This window comes from Elephantulus edwardii, unplaced genomic scaffold (assembly GCF_000299155.1).
Source record: "Elephantulus edwardii isolate Elephantulus edwardi_28Jun2011 unplaced genomic scaffold, EleEdw1.0 scaffold00099, whole genome shotgun sequence".
Lineage (NCBI taxonomy): Eukaryota > Metazoa > Chordata > Mammalia > Macroscelidea > Macroscelididae > Elephantulus > Elephantulus edwardii.
In genome coordinates, this window is record NW_006399849.1 from 3741427 (window position 1) to 3759463 (window position 18037).

Genomic DNA, 18037 nt, shown 5'->3' on the forward strand with positions numbered 1-18037 from the left:
TCTCTTATTTAAAGTTGCAAGAATTTAATTTAAATAAACTCTACAACATCTGGTTTTAAAAAAAAACCAAAACCCAGTCCAAAAAACTGAAGTTCAACTCACAGTGATCCTCCACTGGGCTGCCAAAGGTGCATACCTTAATATGATGAGAATGTCCACCATTCTCTCTAGAAGCAACTAATGGATTCAAAGTGTTCACCTTTTGGTTAGCACCACAACATGGTTAACTCTATGCTATGGAAGATCAGTAAACTGGAAGGGCTAGCAATTTACTTTGGGATAGATTCCTTGAGAGGTCTAATTTCACAAAAGTGAATTCAGCAACATTCATCTATAACTATTTTAAAGTGAAGAAAAATCAATTAAATTCCATTTCTAGTTATTTGGGCCAATTATTCTGTGTTACCTTAAGAACAGCATCAAATCAATGCATTGACTAAATGTTATGTTATCCTGTCATCCTACAACTCAGAGTACACCATTATGCAGTGGATTAGCAAATAATCATCACTGTTCCTATTCACATTCTCTGTATAGCCCATGGTACTGTAAAATATCCCTAATGTGGCCTCAGTAGCATTACAGAAAGAATAGAAATACATGATTCATCATTCTCCTGAGCAAAGCCCCTTCTGACAAAGCAAAGTCACACTGTGACCTTCTTTGTACTTCTGTACAGAACAAAATATTTTCATTTTTACTGTAAAGGTAACTCAGTATATTCCTAAGTTTATATGTGCACCAAAGATTTTAAAACTCAGTTTGCAAATACAGTGTGCATTATTACTGGCTCTAGTGTCTACAAGACTGAAATGCAAAGACTGAAGCTTTTGTGTTAGTTCTAATTCATAGCAACCATATGTACAAAGAAAACGAAATACTACATGGCTCTGAGTTGTTTCTATTTGAGCCCACTATTGTAGTCACTGTGTCAAATTATCTCTTAAGGGTATCTTCCTCTTTTTAACGGACTCTCTTTTACAACCAGATGCCCCTCTCTAAGAACTGAACCTTCTGAGAACATGTTCAAAGTTTATACGAGAAATCTCACCATCTTTGCTACCAAAGAACTTCCTGGCTATACTTCTTCTAAAACCAGTATGTTCATTCTTCTGGCTCAAAAGTCTAAATTTACTGATATCAAGTCAGAATTAACTGACGCTGACCCTCCAGTGGGTTTGTGGAAGCTATAAATTGCTGTATTATTTTGGCAATCCATGATATATACACTATCCTTCACCAACATCGTAATTCCAATGTTTCAGCTCTTTAGTTTCCCTTTTTCATTCAGTTATTGATGTTGTCTTCTTCAACTGGGTAGGAACCATCTCACAGGAACCTCCTTTCAAATGTTGTAAATCGCACAGGAAGAGACTGTTTCTCTTTCACCAGTGGAGCAGCTGGTGGATTCCAACAACATACCTCTTGGTTGGCAGTGCAACTCCCTACCACATATTTATTAAAATACTGGAAATTCAACCAAGGCCTGTTTCCTACTAAAATAAATCCTAATGTCTGCAGTTTGTTAAATATATTACTACAGAACTACAACCAAAATTAAATACATAATCATATCTGAACTCACACAAATGTGTTAGCAAAGAGAATACTAGAAAAAAACACATTTTATAATAAATATGTGTGAGAATACCTATAATTATATAAACTAAGTCAGATTCCACAATGTTAACAGCAAGAGAAGTTTTTAAAGATGTTCAAGGTTTTTAAATAAACTAGACAAAACTCATACTTCTTGGTTGTCACCACAAAAACTACTATCACTGAGCAGGCTACAAGTCTAACTTAGTAAAGCAAGCTTTAAATTTTTCTTTTATCTTTAATTTTAAAACTACATGGTACAAGTTTTAACATTTGAGATTTCTACTATTGAAAACCATTCATTTCTAAAAACACAAGTACACGCTATTTCTTAAAAAGGTGCAGGTAAGTAGAATGTCTGAAAAGCAGTTCCCTTGATAACTGAAGTTAGGTTTTTGACATTTGCCAGCAGTTCCACTATGTGCTGGCCCTGTGCCATCATGGCCTCGTGCCAGCCTGATGTAGGGTGAGGCTAAAAATAGCAGCTAAGCAGCAGCTGGAACACATAGGTCCTTATGACCTCAGGTTTTTTTCCCCCTAAACTGGGGAGTAGGGAGGTGACAACTGCAGGGAATGAAGGTAATGGAATATATTCCCATGGCTGATATTTCCTACCTCTTCCAATTCCTAGTATTTTTTTCCTACCATTCCATCCTACTCCTCGCCCACAGCCCCCTCCCAGAGAAAGGAAAGAACAGTGGGAAGTTACACAGGCTTTCTTCCCTGTGCAAGAAACACACTGGAGCTCTGATACAGGGTGCCTAACTCTCAACTTAAGTCTTACTTGAGGGCACCAAAATCATGATACAGTCACTGAATCACCTCAGTCCTCACCTGTAAACTCTGATAAAGTCAAGAACTGTGATGACCAGTGGCTATGTTGTGATTACAGTGCATCTAAGTAAGATTTTGAAAGAGCTCTAGTGGCCTAGTGGTAAAGCTGTTGTGCTGCCAACCCAAAGGTTGTTGCTGTTGTTGTTATACGTTGTAGAGTCGTCTGAGACTCATAGCAAGCCTATGTACAACAGCCCTAAACCCTACTCTATCCTGTGCCATTCTTACTGTCTTTGACACATCCACCCCCATTACCCCAGTCACTGAGTCAATCCATCTTGAGTGTCTTCCTCTCTTATGCTGTCCCTCCACCCTCCCAAGCATGACGACCCTCCACAAGGACTGGTACCACCTTGCAACATGTCCAAAGTATGTCAGATGAAGCCCCAGAATCCTTGCCTCCAAGGAGCAGCCTGGTTTCACCCTCTCTAGGACAAACCTGTTTGTTCTCCTAGCAGTCCACGGTACTCAATAGTCTTCTCCAGTACCACAGCTCAAGGGCATCAATTCTCCTTTTATAATCCCTAGTCATTGTCCAACTTTCCGATGTATAGCAAGTAATCAGGAGCACCTTAATCTCCTAACATTGTTGCTCTTCAGTACTTTGGAGAGGTCTTTAACAGCAGACTTTCTCATTTCATCTTTTATATTTCCTGACTGCTGGTACCAAGGGTGCCAACTGTAGAGCCAAGCAAACTAAAGCTGTTAACAATCTCAATTTCTTCATCATCCATCCCGATGCTGACAATTGGCCCAGTGGTGAGAATCTTTGTTTTCTTGATGCTGAGCTTCCATCCATATTGAAGGCTGCAGTTCTTGACTTTCTACAGCAAGCGCTTCAGGTCTTCCTCAGTTTCAGCAAGCAGGGTTGTGTTGTCTGCATAACGCAGACTGTTGATAGATCTTCCACCAATCCTGACACCACACTTCTCCTCATAGAGCCCAGCCTCCCAGATAATCTGTTCTGCATATAGATTGAAAAGGTAGGGAGAGATACACATCCCTGGCGTACACCCTTCTCCATTTTGAACCATACAGTGTTTCCTTGCTCTGTTTTAACAACTGCCTCCTGGTCCTAGTAGAGCTTCGGATAAGCACAGTCAAGTGTTCTGGGATTCCCATTTTTCTCAAAGTCAACCACAGTTTGTTGTGATCCACAAAGTCAAATGCCTTTGCACAGTCAATGAAACACAGATAGACATTCCTCTAGTACTCTCTGCTTTCAGCTAAGATCCATCTGACATTAGTGCTAATATCCCTAGTATCATGGCTTTTTCTAATCCCAGCCTGCACTTCAGGCCATTCTCTGTATATGTGCTGTTCCAGTAGTTTTTGGATATCATCAGTAATTGACAATTCAAATCCACACCACCTACTGCACTGGAGCAAGATGGGCAATCTCCTCCCAACCAATGTATAGCTTTATTTATAGGTCAACAGCAATGAGAATAAATGAGTGAGCAGCCCAGCTAGCATAGCACATTATGTGTTGGACTTCTATATGAAAGGTCAGCAGTTCAAATTCACCGGTAAATCTATAGGGGAAAGAGGAGGCTGTCACCTTAAGTTGGAATCAGATCTCAATTATTTGATATTTGGTTTTGGTTTATAAATAATATAAATCAAAATCTTTCTGAAAGCTAAAAATAATTAGAATAGAATAATACAGGACTTTTTGTGTGAGTTGTTGCTATTTGTTGTTAAGCCCCGTCAAGTCACCTGTGAACTATAACAACCCTAGGTACAGTAGCTCTGAACCCTGCCCTGTCCTGAGCCAGTCTCACTAATTCCGACACACTGCCCCATTGCCCCAGTTACTGTATCAATCCATCTCATCCAGGGTCGTCTTCTCCTTCACTGTCCCTCCACCCTTCCAAGCATGATGTCCTTCTCCAAGGACCGATCTCTCCTGGCCATGTGTCCAATGAAGGTGAGACGGAGCATAAGCATCAAGGTTTCTGGGATTCCCATTTTCCCAAAGGTTAGCCACAATTTTTCATGAGAACAAAATAATAAATTCTAAGAAAGTTGGAAAAATACTTAAATGTTTAAAGTCTAAAAGAAATAGGCTAGCTTCCTGTGCTGCCTCCCTTTCACTGGGATCACTGAATGGCCACACCAACACCGGCAAGTGACAAGATATTTGTATCACTAGGAAGCTGCATAGCCATCAATGCGAAAAAACCAAAGAGATGTCTTGAAGAAGGTGCACAGTGTTGCTTGGAGGCAAAGACGATGAAGCTTCATCATCTCACATACTTTGGGAATGTTGGTAGGAGAAGTTAATCCTTGGAAAGAGACAAGCTTGGAAAGGTGGAGGGTTGGCGAATGAGGAAGATCTGTTGTTCATAAGGTCACTATGAGTCCTACTCGACAGCACCTAACAATTTTACTTATACACTTTATTTCAAGATGTCTGGTGACTTGGTTTGCAACATGTTGGGCTGCTAACAAAAACCTAAGTGGTTTAGATCCACCAGAAAAGGGTAAAGATGGGTAGTCTCCGTCCATAAAGATTGTTTATATTACGCATTGATTTGGAATGGACTCATTGCTGACCTTCCAGCAGGTTTTCAGAGGCTGTAAGTGACCAGGAGGATACTGCCCATTTTTCTCCTGCAGAGCAACTGGTGGATTCAAACAGCATGCCTTTGGGTTGGCAGCACAGCTCCTTAACCACTAGGTAATCAGGGTTCCATGTGTGTATGTGTGTGTGTGTGTGTGTGTGTGTGTGTGTAAAAAGAGCAGTTTTAACTTGAAAATATTTTTCTAGCTTTTGAAGATGATGTCCTGCTTTTAATCATTGGCTCTAACTATACCATACTCCTCATCTATCACACCAAGAAAATCCTAGTTTGGAAAACAGCTTTTTTTTGTGTTAGTGACAGGCCACTGTGGGCCACTCCCAGATTCCCAAAGGTATATTTTCATTAACCTTTTTAGAGGAGCTATGTAGAAGACCTTGAAAAGAGTTTGATATTACATAGACAGTAAAGACCTTATCAAGGTCAGTTATTAGGTTATGTTGGCTTATATAATACTTAGGAGAAAATTGTTCTTCATTTATTACCTGAGGAAAGCAAACAGCCCTTTGTTTGCATCCAAATGTTGTTCTGATAGATATGTTGTGGGAATAGGAACTTCTCTTTTGCTCACATGTGTCTATCAGTTCCCTTCTTATATATATATTTTTTTTTCTGTTTTCTTGGGTAAGCAGCTGCTTGGCCATAAAGGTAAGACACTGACCAAAGACAGAGCTTATGCACAGTCAGTATGGAGACAATAGGTCTGCCTAGGAACTCACCCCACTTACTCCCAAAATTTCTTTTTACCTGTACTTGAATTTTTCTTATTTAATCCTTCTTTTTACCTTTCATATTAATTAAATATTTAATCTGCTCCATGGAAGAAAGATGGAAAATCTCCTCTGCTAAAGATGTACAGTCTAGAAACCTAAGTCATCCTGAGTTGGAATCAACCGAACAGTAGCGGGTATGGTTGGTTTTTATTCTTGAAGAGGAGATCTGATGGTGTGGTAGTTAAGCACTCTGCTACTAACAGAAAGGTGGACAATTCAATGGCACCAAGCCACTCTGTGGGAAGACAGGGAAATAACGTCCACCTAAAGATTTGCAGTCCAGGAAAGCTCATGGGACTGTTCTACTATGTCCTAGAGGGTTCTCTATGAACCAGATCAGACTATGGGCAAAGGTTACAAAGCTTCATCACACATACTTTGGATATATTGTTAGAAAAGCCTACTCCTTGAAAAGGGAGATTATTCTTGGAAAGGTGGAGGGTCGGTGAAAGACAGGAAGAACCTCACCTAGATGGGCTGACACAGTGTCTGCAGCAATGGGCTCGAGTGTATCAGAGATTATGAGGAGGATGGCACAGGACAGGCCAAGTGAGATCTGTTGTTCATAGGATCACTAGGAGTCGTACTCAACAGCACCTAATAACATTGGTAATGGAATAGTTTGTGGTGTATAATTCATTTAGGAGTCCTGATGATCTGTGCAAGAGCTCTGATACGGAAATACATAGGAATGTCACACTGCTAACAGAAAGATCTAAGGTTCAAATCCACTAGCTGTTCTATGAGAAAAAGATGAGCCTTCTCATCTCGTTAAGATGTATAACCTCACAAGCTCAACAGAGGGTGGCTATGAGTCAGCATCAACTCATCAGCAGTAGGCTATTTGTGGTGATGTTATTCCATCAACTGAAACGAAATGTTGGTGTACCCGCAGCTTTCTGAAAGACCTGTTCCATAATGCTAACAGTCTAGGAAACCGTCTGGTGCGGTTCTACCCTGTCATACAGGACTGCATTTACACTGTATTTATAAAAATTCTGGCTGCTATCAACAAGCATTTAAATGATATCACTTGGCACAAAGAGAATTCTAAATACTGGTATTAATGTAATTAAGAAAGAGTATTTAAACTTTGCTTCTGTGAATCTAATCTACAAACTCACTTTTTATGCTTACTTTCTGTATAATATAACCCAATAATCAAGATCCGGTACCAATTAACAATGAAAAATGTTTTCGGTAAACAGATTCAGAATGAGTTGCCTAAATTTTAAGCATATTAATTCACTAAGTTCCAATTTATTTGATAAGCTTACCCAATCATTGCTGTTGTATACTATCCAGTCAGAACCGACCCATTGCTGACACTCAGGTGGGTATTCAGTGGCAGTTAATCATTGATCACATGGAAGAGGATTACTTAGTAGATTCAAACCACGTGCCTTCAGGATTACAGTGCAGCTTCTTGCCACTAGGCCACAAACTCTTACTAATGGTTGGTTATTGTGGTTAGTTGTTATGTGCCGTCGAGTCGCTTGCGACTCACAGCGACCCTATGTACAACAGCCCTAAACCCTGCTCTATCCTGTGCCAATCTCATTGCCTCTGACACACCCATCCCGATTACCCCAGTCACTGAATCAATCCACCTCATAGAGGGTCTTCCCCTCCTGCGCTGTCCCTCCACTCTACCCAGCATGATGTCCCTCTCCAAAGACCTGTATCTCCTTACAACATGTCCAAAGTATGTCAGGAGAAGCCCCAGAATCCTTGCCTCCAAGGAGCAGCCTGGTTTAACCCTCTCTAGGATGAATCTATTTGTTTTCTTGGCAGTCCATGGTACATTCAGTACTCTTTTCCAGCACCACGGCTCAAAGGCGTCAATTCTCCTTCTATCCTCCCTAGTCATTGTTCAACTCTCTGATGCATAACAAGTGATTGCAAAAATTTTTTTACTGCATCATTCTAAATAATATTAGTGCCAAGTATGAGTAGGAATCCACTGGACAGCTACTAACAACTGCAACAGTAAATTCAACAGATAAAACTGTCTCTTTTTAAGAATGCCACTGTTTACCAGCAACTAGAAATCCTACAATTTTTAACTGGGGCAATCTAAATGGGTTTTAAAATGAGATAAATAACTCATTAAAAACACTTGAGAAATACCTTTGCTGCATGTTTAATTTAAATCTACATATTTAAATTCAATGTTACAATTCAGTCCAGCCTGCATGTTATTCTCCTTTTAAAAAAAAATCATGGAAGATGGTCAAAATCACTAGCACCATCACTCACCAAAGCTGAAATTCATTCATAAAAGGCATTTTTAAATGCAGTTTTTAAAGTTAATTTTTTTTAAAAAAAGCAAAACCCAAAACTAAAATATCCCAGCTATAATCATATTTTAAAATTCTGACCAAGTTAGAATCACTCTAGAAGGCAGTATAAACCTAGAAAATATTAATTATGATTGCTTAGAGAGTGAAAACACAAATTTTTGAACCATGGACACTATATACTATTCCTTCATTTATCAGCTTTGAGACCTTAAGCAAGTGACTTAAACTACCTGTGCTACAATGTCCTCAAATATAAACGAGACAAAATAGTGCTTACCTCAGGAGGCTGTTATTGAGAAGTGTAGAGTGCAAAAACGCCGTATTTGGCACACAGTAAGCACAAGAAAGTGTTAGCTGTTATTTATTACTATTACTAGAAATTAATGTTCTAGTAGTATTAAGATTCTCACTGTGAATTATGCTCAGCATCTGAAGAAGCCAAAAGCCTTAAGTATTTAAAAGTAAGAGAGATTAGTAGCCTTCTTAAGCAACATCAATTAGATGAAATAAATTTTGTGTATACGGGTACTAGACATAGGTATGTAACTGGTATTTTACTATTTAGTAGTGGTAGGGGATAGGACACACAGGAGGGGGATAAAACCAAACCATAAACACGTCCTGGTTAACAGATACCAATGATCAAGTTTTCACAAACTAAGTTTAAAGCAGTCAAGTTCCTTACTAAATATTCACTTCTATGTTCCAGCATTTTACATTTTTTGGTAAATTATGACAAGTGAGTGTGCACATTCACAGATATTCATACAGTGGCCTTAATAGTTAGCATTTATAACTAATTTCTCCTGAATTTTAATCCTATCTCAGAATATCTCTACAGCTGTCAAATATTAGCAATATTTTTCAATAACATGTATTTAGCATGCTAGAAACATTGAACTGAAGCCATTAGAATTTAGCCTAGAACTAAAATGCTATCTAGAAATACTTTATAATATTCAGTAAAACGTTAGCCAGATAATGTAATACTCAGTCAATTTACATTTAAGAAAATGCTCGCTCTGATCTCTGAGATTTCTGCTTGTCCAGAAAACTGCTTGTGCAGTTCAAACAATGGAAAAACACAGATTTAATGTTTAGTTTTCTCATGTACTATGCCACTCTGAATAATTTCCTCACTGTATCTTGGCCTGAGATGATTTTTTTTAACAATGGGAGCAGTTGGAATAAACACTCTTTTTAAGCTGTAAAATCTACATTCAAATAGAGATTATCTAGGCAAGACTATTTTTTAAAAAACAGTTTTTGATCTTTTGGCATACTTTGTTTAAAGAAAAATACAGTGGTCACTGGAACATGTCATCTGGGTCCATTTTTCTCTTATTCTTTCCTGTTCACTTGTGAACATGAAACTTGATTACAATGTGTACACATAACACATACACACACATACTGATACTGACATACAACTAGTTATCATTTAGAATTCCACACATATAGAAAGCATTTAATATGCCCTAAGCAACATAGTTCACTATCAGCTGAAAGTCAAACACAATGACATTAAATAGGTTCAGACTGAAATGTACATTTTTTTAGTTCTTTCCAGCGCTTGCTTTAGCTACCGTGACTAGAAGGGGGTGGGGAATAAAGGGAAGTGTCCTGTTTTTAAAGAACTGAAAATAATATATAAAGCATTTTCTTAGCAGAACACAGGCACTGAAAGAAAAGTGAAGATATCATACTTACACACAAAAAAAAATCTAACCAATACATTTTTGAGAATCTGGCTCAGAATAAGAAACAAAGTCTCTTTTCATAGGGCAAGACTGTATGTTTCTTCAATTTTCATTTGATACTGATTTTTCAGAAGGACATGGAAGAACCCCTCCATCAAATGGAAAAAATAACTCAGCATGTCTTGTTCTCTCAATTAAAATGAGAAGTAAATCACATCTTCATATGCAATCTAAATATATTTTTAAAATTCATAAATTCAAAATTTCATAAACTAAGAAAAGCTATCTAGGTTATATTTGGGGTTTTTTTACAAAGTTAATAACATAGTAATTTGAAAAGTAAATCCAATGGTTTTGTGGGAGTTTATACAGCTTATGACACTTCAACAGATATCCGTCCACATCTTATTCTGATTCTTGGGTATCTGTAGTTATCTATAATCTGTTTTCTAAGATAGTTGTCCTCTTATATATAACAGTTGAAAATGAACAAAAGCTCAAGTTTAATGCTATAAAAACTTCTAACATTAAACAGGTTTGCCTTTGAGTATTAAAAGTTTCTTAAAATAGATATCAAGTTCCTTTTTCCTCATAGGCACTAATATAAAAAATGGAAAACAAGTAAACTTGTGAAAGAAGACATATCATTTCTCTGCTTTCATGCTCAGAGAACCTATTACTAGATGAAATTTCACATTCTTTACTATATACCCTTACTGCGTGAGCAGAAAAGATATGCTGGCCTATATCTTTTCAGATAAAACATTTAAAGTTAGGTGACCAGGATATACTAACGACAATACTGACTTCAACTGTTTAATTACAAAAATTCTTCTATGACAAGACATATTCCTCAGGCATCCTGATGTTTCAAAAAAGAAAGATATCAAAGGCTCATTTCTGTACAAAGGATGAAATTCAATGTGCAGTGGAAATAAAATGTGATGGTGTTTCCCTCTTCAACACAACAATGTATTCACAACCTACTTGTGTGGCAAGAAATGTTTGCTTAAGCAAAACCTGTAATTCTATATTCCATTATGGTAAAAACCTGGATAAGAAAAATATTCTTTTCTCTGAACACTGACTGAAGCCTTCTTTACTGGATCACTCAAACCTTCTGAAAACTAAGTATTACAACACATTCCAAAATTTCCTGAGTTTCAAAATCTCTTATTTTGTGTAGTTTCTTAGTAAAAAGCAGAAAAAAGTAAAGAGCAGAAGAAAAGGTAGGCTCAAAATTCTATATTATTATTACTATTGTAACCTTGAAAATAGTCTATGGAATGTACATTTAGAATCCCATCACATATAAAAATCTGCATTCTATAAAGAAAATCAAAACACTCAAAGGCAGGCCAAGAAACAACTCATTGAAATGCTTTATCCATTTTATTACTAATAATGATCCCCTATCAAGCTCCTCCATTCCCTTACACACACACACACACACACACACACACACACACACACACATTTTGTTATAAATCTGAAAAGACCTTAAGAATGGGTTTGCTGAGGTAAGCTGCTGTCAGCCCCAACTCAAGGATACCAAAAGTGTAACAGGATGAAATGTTATCAGGTTCTGGGCCATCTTCGTGCTCAGAGATATGTTCGAGTCCACTGCTGTTGCTACTGTGTTGATCCAGCTCTGTGTGTTCCCATTCCTAAAATATTAATCAAATTGTTAGCAAACCTGCTTTCTCCCACATTCATTCATTCACTCATTGCTGTATAGTCAGATCTGAGTCAGTGGGTTTTCAGAGGCTGTAAAGTGGTCCGGAGGAGAATGCCCATCCTTCTCCATTAAAGCTGCAGGTGAATTTGAATTGCAGAAAGACACCATACTCAAGACTATGCCACCAGAGCTCCTTTCAGAAACAAAAACTCTAAAAACCTCAAGCTAATTGCCATCCAGTTGGAATCTGACCTGACTCAAATGACCTACCAGGGGTTTTTAGAAGCTGCAAATAGCAGAGGAGGAGACTTTTCATGTTTTGCATATGAAAGATCCAAAGATATGTTTAGTAGACATTTCCTTCTTTCAAGACTCAAATCAATACAGCATTGCCATGGGGGCCAAAACTGACTCAAAGCTAACCCTCTGTTGTTCCTGGTAGGGGCCAGAGTTGACTACAATTCATAATGACCTGGAGAACCACCCCCATTTGGTTTCCCTAAATCACACAGGAGATTGCTCATCTTTCTCCTGCAGAGTTGCTGGTGGATTCAAGCTGCCAGGGGGTGAAGCACTACAACACTATGGACTAGGTCTGGGGCTCCTGTCTCCCAGAAACAACTGGAGGTGGGGCAGTGAGGAGGCAGTTTCTTTTAAAACTTGTATTTCAAAACTTCACACATGAACTCAGTTCAAAATTCATTGCCAAGGAGCTCTGGTGGCCTAGTGTGCAGAAGCTGCACTGCAATCTCAAAAATCACTGCCAGCATCAGAGCTGATTGAAAGCTGACCATCCAGCAGATCTTCAGGAGGCTGTTAATCCCAGGAAAGGGGATTGCTCATCTGTACCCAGAGAGCCACTGGTGGGTTTGGACCTGATGAGAGTTACCACTTTTTGGTGAGCAGTGTAACTAGCTTGGGTGTACACCACCAGAGCTCCTTTACTCAAATTAAAGACCCTAAGTAATGCTTAGTAGACATTTCCTTCTTAAAAAGACTCAACAGTATATTGCCATGGGATTATAACTGACTCATAGCTGACCCTCTACTGTTGTATCGTCAGGTGTCACTGAGATGACAATTCATAGTGACTCTATAAACAACAGCTCTGAATCTTACCCTATCCTGAGCTGTTCTCACCAACTCTTATATGCCCATTGTTACAATCAGTGTATCAGTTAATCTTGTTGAGATCTTCCTCTTTCTCTGACCCTCCACTTTTACCACCATGACGCCCATTTCCAAAGACTGAGCTCTCCTAATAATATATGATAACCCTCCATTAGGCTTCATAAAACGACATCCAAGAAGTCTGCATCCTTCTCCCAGGAAGATGCTTGTGGATATCAACCCCAGAGCCACAGTTTTTGGTTTACAGTGAAAACCCTACAAACTATACCACCAGTACCCTTCTTTCTAAAGATTCATTTACTCTGTGCTGTCAAATCAGAGTTAACACATAGCTGATTCTCTACTGAGGTTTCAAGGCTGCAAAACACATTGGCGATTATTTCTTTCTCCCATGGATCCACTGGTGGATTAGAACTTCCACAAAGGTGTGACCTGTGGGTTAGCAGCACAACTCTATAAACTAGGCCACCAAAGCTTCCTTTTAAAGAAACTGTTGTTATTGTAATGTACTGTGAAGTCCTAACTGACTCATAACTGACCCTCCAGCAGATTTAAGAAGTATTTACAAAAAGAGCATAAAAAGAGACTGTCCATTCTTCTCTCATGAAGCAGCTGGTGGATTCGAACCATGTGCCTTTGGGATTCCAGAGCAACTTCTTACCACTAGGCCAGCAGAGGTCCACTTAAGAGAGCTAGACTCAAATAAATTATTACAGTGCAAAAACTGAGTGTCAAAAAATTGTTCTCTGGAAATAAGCACTCATACCATACAGGGACACACTCCTAAAAAAGAAAACAAAAGAAAAACAAAACCTCATGAACAGGTTTTTTTTTAATACTTTTTATTACAAAAGTATATATTTCCAGTTGTAAGAAAACTCCAGCCACACAAACAAGCATAAGGTGTAATGTAACATCCCCTACCCCCCCACCCACCCCCCACTCCAAATTTTGTTCCTTCGTTTGTCCCTCACAAACTGGGCCATAGCAACTCTATAGGTCAGACAAGAGCCGCCACTGTAGGGTCTCCAAAGGCTATTAATTGTGAACAGGGGCAAACTGACACTTCTTTTTCCGAAGGAGAAACTAGTGGGATGAAACCACCAACCATTCAGATGGCATTCAAGTGTTACTCACAGTACCACCTGGGCTCCTTTACCGCTCCAAAGAAAGCCATTATTCCAGATGTGTTTATACCATCAATATGTAAGTCTATCTTTTTTGTTTTAAATACAAATGATGCCATATTTTATTATCAGTTCTTGGCTTATTTTTCAATGAAATATTCTGGTCACTCTTCCACATCAGTATACATAAGGTATTTCAATGGTTGTTGATGGTTGTTCTTGTATATAATAACATTTTCCCAATCAGTACCCTGCTAAAGGAACTTAGTTTGATTCCGGTACAGGCAGCCCATGGATTACAAACAGGGTCTGTTCCTAAATTTAGGAATTTAGTTTTTAAGTTAAAGCACAACAGTTAAGTACAGTTTGTACCTAATGTCAGTTACCGGACCATTTGTGTTCGTATGGAATGTGCCTTTCTAAGCATAAAGAAATCAGCGACTCTTCTACATACACTGAAATACCTTTAGCACAATAATATCTTGGTGCATGCTGCAAAGTAATACCTGTTCACTATCTGGACCCATTTGCATATGAACCTCACATTTCTAATGTAACTGGTTTTATGGGATTGGTTCACAACTACAGGTTTTAAGTAAAATTGGGACATTTGAAACACAGGGATGGCCTATATTAACAAGCCACACACTCCAGTAAGCATCACTTTGGCATAGAACATCTTTGCGCGTTAATACCAATATATTCTTACACTAAATTCCTACAAATTACTGTACAGGAGGTACCCTCTTCTGCTTTCACAAGCAATTCACAAGGTATTGTCTACTCATCTTTTCAGTCTTGGGTATTGTAATAAATGAAAAATAGCATCTCAACTTTGTCTGCATCTCTTTACAGAGAAAGAAAGATCTCTTCTATTAACCATTTGCCTTTCTTTTACTGTGAAGTGTTTTATCTATTTTTCCATTGCGTTCACCTTTTTCACTAATAGGCATTTTCAGTCAAGAAAACCAGCCTTTAGTCAAATATTCCACAAACAGTCGGTGGAGCTAACTGCTTGACTTAGTTTATGGTGTTTTGGGCCCCACAGAAAGTCTTCATTTTTGCACAGACTTATGGCTTCGCTGTCATAACTGAAGTTTCAGATCATATTTGAGAAGCTCTTCCCAGATGTCCCCCAAATTAATGTGACCTCTAAATTACTAATGTTCATAATAGTTATATACAAGTACTTTCAGGGAAATCTCTCTTTTAATATTTTTTAAAAATAAGTCAACTATACTTTTCCAAAAACTTTCTATTATCAACTGGCTAGCTCTGCTCTAATTATGTTTACAGGGCTCCTTACTCCACCAAAGGCTAAATTTTTATTCTTAAAGTTTCTTCTGAAAATCTAGGAGTTAAAAAAAAAAGTAAGTTTAATTTCTGGCAAGCCCCAATCCAATTCTTAAATAACCTCCGATAGTTACAAATATAAAACAAAGTCCAACAACTAAATTCTCATTAATGTAGCTGTAGTTTAGTCCTATCTACAAGTCAATGAATACTTCTTGTGTAAACAAACTCACAATTTTTCAGTCTGAGAAGTGTTTATGGTGCTATCCAGCATAATGTTCTTTTTCCATTTGAGGTTCTGAAACAATGAATTACTACCTCAATTCACAAAATGAATAAAATGAGTCTCCTGAATAAGTATGCCAATTCCTGTCATCACAACTAAATTAAATAGTTAATCTACTCATTTTCCACACGCCATCAGAAAAGAAAGCAAAAATTCTGTTCTTAAGATTTTGATCTCACAGCGCCAGCTGCCAGACATTTCTTTAACAGCTTTCTATCTTTAAGCTGACTGGCACAACTAGTAATACTACTTGGAAATTAAGGAAATTGGCAGAACTCAGGGGGGGGTAAGAATATTTTTCACAATTTGTGCAGCACTTGTTTAGCACGTATGTAAGTGTTTCCGAAGTAGTGGTCAACTCTGCAAACTATATGAAAAGCATCAGCCACTGCCAACTCCATTCGGTGGCCTCTTCCTCTTTGGGGACTGCACAAAAAGTTACCATTTTCTTTTACAACTACTCACCCCCGGCCTCTTCCACTGATGAAAGCAGGCAAAGCCCACGCTGTGTGTCTGTCTCCTAGAGAAGATTGCATCTTTTATTTATCACCCCTTGGCTTTATTTTCACAGTGAATTCCTTGCTTAAATGCAATCAGCCAAGAAACCCTCCCTATGTGCTCTCCTGTCATTCCTCATTGCTTGCAAGCAGAGTCAAGCACAAGGAAAAGAAGGGGAGGGGGAGCTCAACACTGCCAGCCAAGTCATAAAAATTCGCAGACTCGAGTTTGCTATACTGGGAAACCATAGATGTGCTTCAATCCGTTTCAAGCCGGCAGGAAACAAGGGGGAGATAACTTGAAAGAACGCTAATTAGATTTTTTTTTTTTTAAAGGAGGGGGGAGTGATTGGATGGAAAGCCTCAGAAGCAGAATTCCCTCTAAAGAGAAGGAGAAGGAAGGATGGCGAGGCTCGAAAAGGCAGTTCTGGGGGCTCCTTTTGGAAAATAAATGACCATGCAGAAAATCACGTTTGCAGATTGCATTAGAATTCAAATTAACCAGGCAGGATTAAAACAAATCTTAATTCTCTCTTGGGGCCTCTATCCAAACTCCCACCCACTTCCAAAGAAGAAAAAGATAAAAGGAATTGAAAACAGAAAGAAAAGATTAAGTTAAAATCAAAGACACTGAAACGTTCCAAATCGATCCCCATTCATTCAGTACCTTGTTAAGCACTACAATTCAAAGCAGACGATAATATTGGGGAGAGAGGGGGTTGGAAAAAGTACCTTCTGCAATCAGGGGGAAAATACGGGGAGAGGGGAGTCTCACTATATAGCACTGTTCTTTTCAATTTGGCTCAAACGTCCCCGTAGCTATGGTTAAAGCTTACCTAAACAGATTTTATATAGAAACACATATACGTATGCATATGCACTACGCATATGGATGTACACACATATATATGGACATGCACAGGGGAGGCTTTTTAACTTGGCATCTGAGAAAACTCTCAGGGTCTGTCAGTGAAAGGAGGGCTGTGCAGCTTTAAATCACAAGTCCTTCTCTCGCCTTTGTCAAATATCTTCTACAAGCCCTGAAAAGAAATAGAGAGACTCTTTTGTTTGCTTTCCCCTTTTCGGAGGCTGACAGAAAACTGAAAGGGCCAGAGATAAACATGAAAATGAGAACAAAGTGCGGGGGGTCGTGTCCGGCTGCCTCCGCGAAGCCCCTCGGCCGGCCCTGCGCCCCCGCGGCCACAGGGCGGACCGGAGGCTCCGCAACTGCTGCCTGCGGCTCGCGAGGAAGCCGGCGGCCGAACGTCCGGCGCGGACACGCTCAGGCCGAGGGGCCACCCGAGGGGGCCGCCCCCCAGAACCGGGCGCTGCGAGCCGCTTCTTCCCGGGCTCGCGCCCTTCTGATTCGGGGGGCATCCTCAGAGGTCCCTCAAGAGCGGGGGTCCACCCCGCCGCCGCCTGTCGCCTGCGCTGCACGCCGCCCGCTCGGGAAGAGGCGCGGAGGAAGGGAGACGGGAAGACCTTTAAATCCCGGAGCGCCCCGAGCGCCGTCGAGCCCCGGAGCGGGGAGGCGGCCGGCTGGGCTTCCATTAAAATGTATTCTCTCCCCCACCCCCTCGGCCTACGGGGAGGGGGCGCAGGGGAGCGAGGGGGGAAAGAAAGAAAGAGGAGTGAGCCACAAACAGGGAGGAAAAGCCCGGCCGCCCGCTCGCCCCGCCGGCATTGTCTGTGTGGCCCGCGCCCCCTCCCCCGCCCCACACGGCCCCTCCACACACACCCTCCCCGGAGCCCGGCCGGCCGTACCCCCGCGCCTTTGTCCACATACGACCCCCCCCTAAAAGATCAGAGCAGCCCTCCAGGGGACGTTCCCCGGCAGACGAGCAGGGGGAAGGGGAGGGGACAAGGGGCACCCGACATCCACCCCGCTGACCCCGCGGTGGGGCGCGTCCTGCTGATTCATTTCCCACTCGCGCTGGCCCGTCCGGGGAGACAGGGGGCGGGGAGGAGAGGGGAGGAAACGGGTGCTCCGCTCCGGAGGATGGTCCGCGGACCCCAAGAGAGTGCCGGGCGCGCGCCCAGCTCGGGGAAAGCCCTAGCAAAGGGGCAGCAGCCCCACTGAGGGGCCGACGGACGGACGGACGGCCCTGCGGCTGCCCCGTGACTCACCGACTTGCAGGACGTTGTCGACGCAGCCGCTCTCCAGCAGCGCGATGCCCCGGCGGAAAGGCAGCCGCGTCTCGTCGCCGCCGTCCGCCGCCCCTGCAGCCCCC

The 18037-nt window shown here is 40.6% G+C and overlaps 1 protein-coding gene across 1 annotated transcript in view; it reads right to left on the reverse strand.

The window, feature by feature from the left end:
• ZSWIM6 (zinc finger, SWIM-type containing 6) overlaps positions 1-18037 on the reverse strand; it is a 307528-nt gene that overhangs the window by 288947 nt on the left and 544 nt on the right. Inside the window, exon 2 of the mRNA XM_006891537.1 lies at positions 17934-18035. Within this exon, the coding sequence (XP_006891599.1) occupies positions 17934-18035 (102 nt within the window). The remainder of the gene's footprint in view (positions 1-17933; positions 18036-18037) is intronic.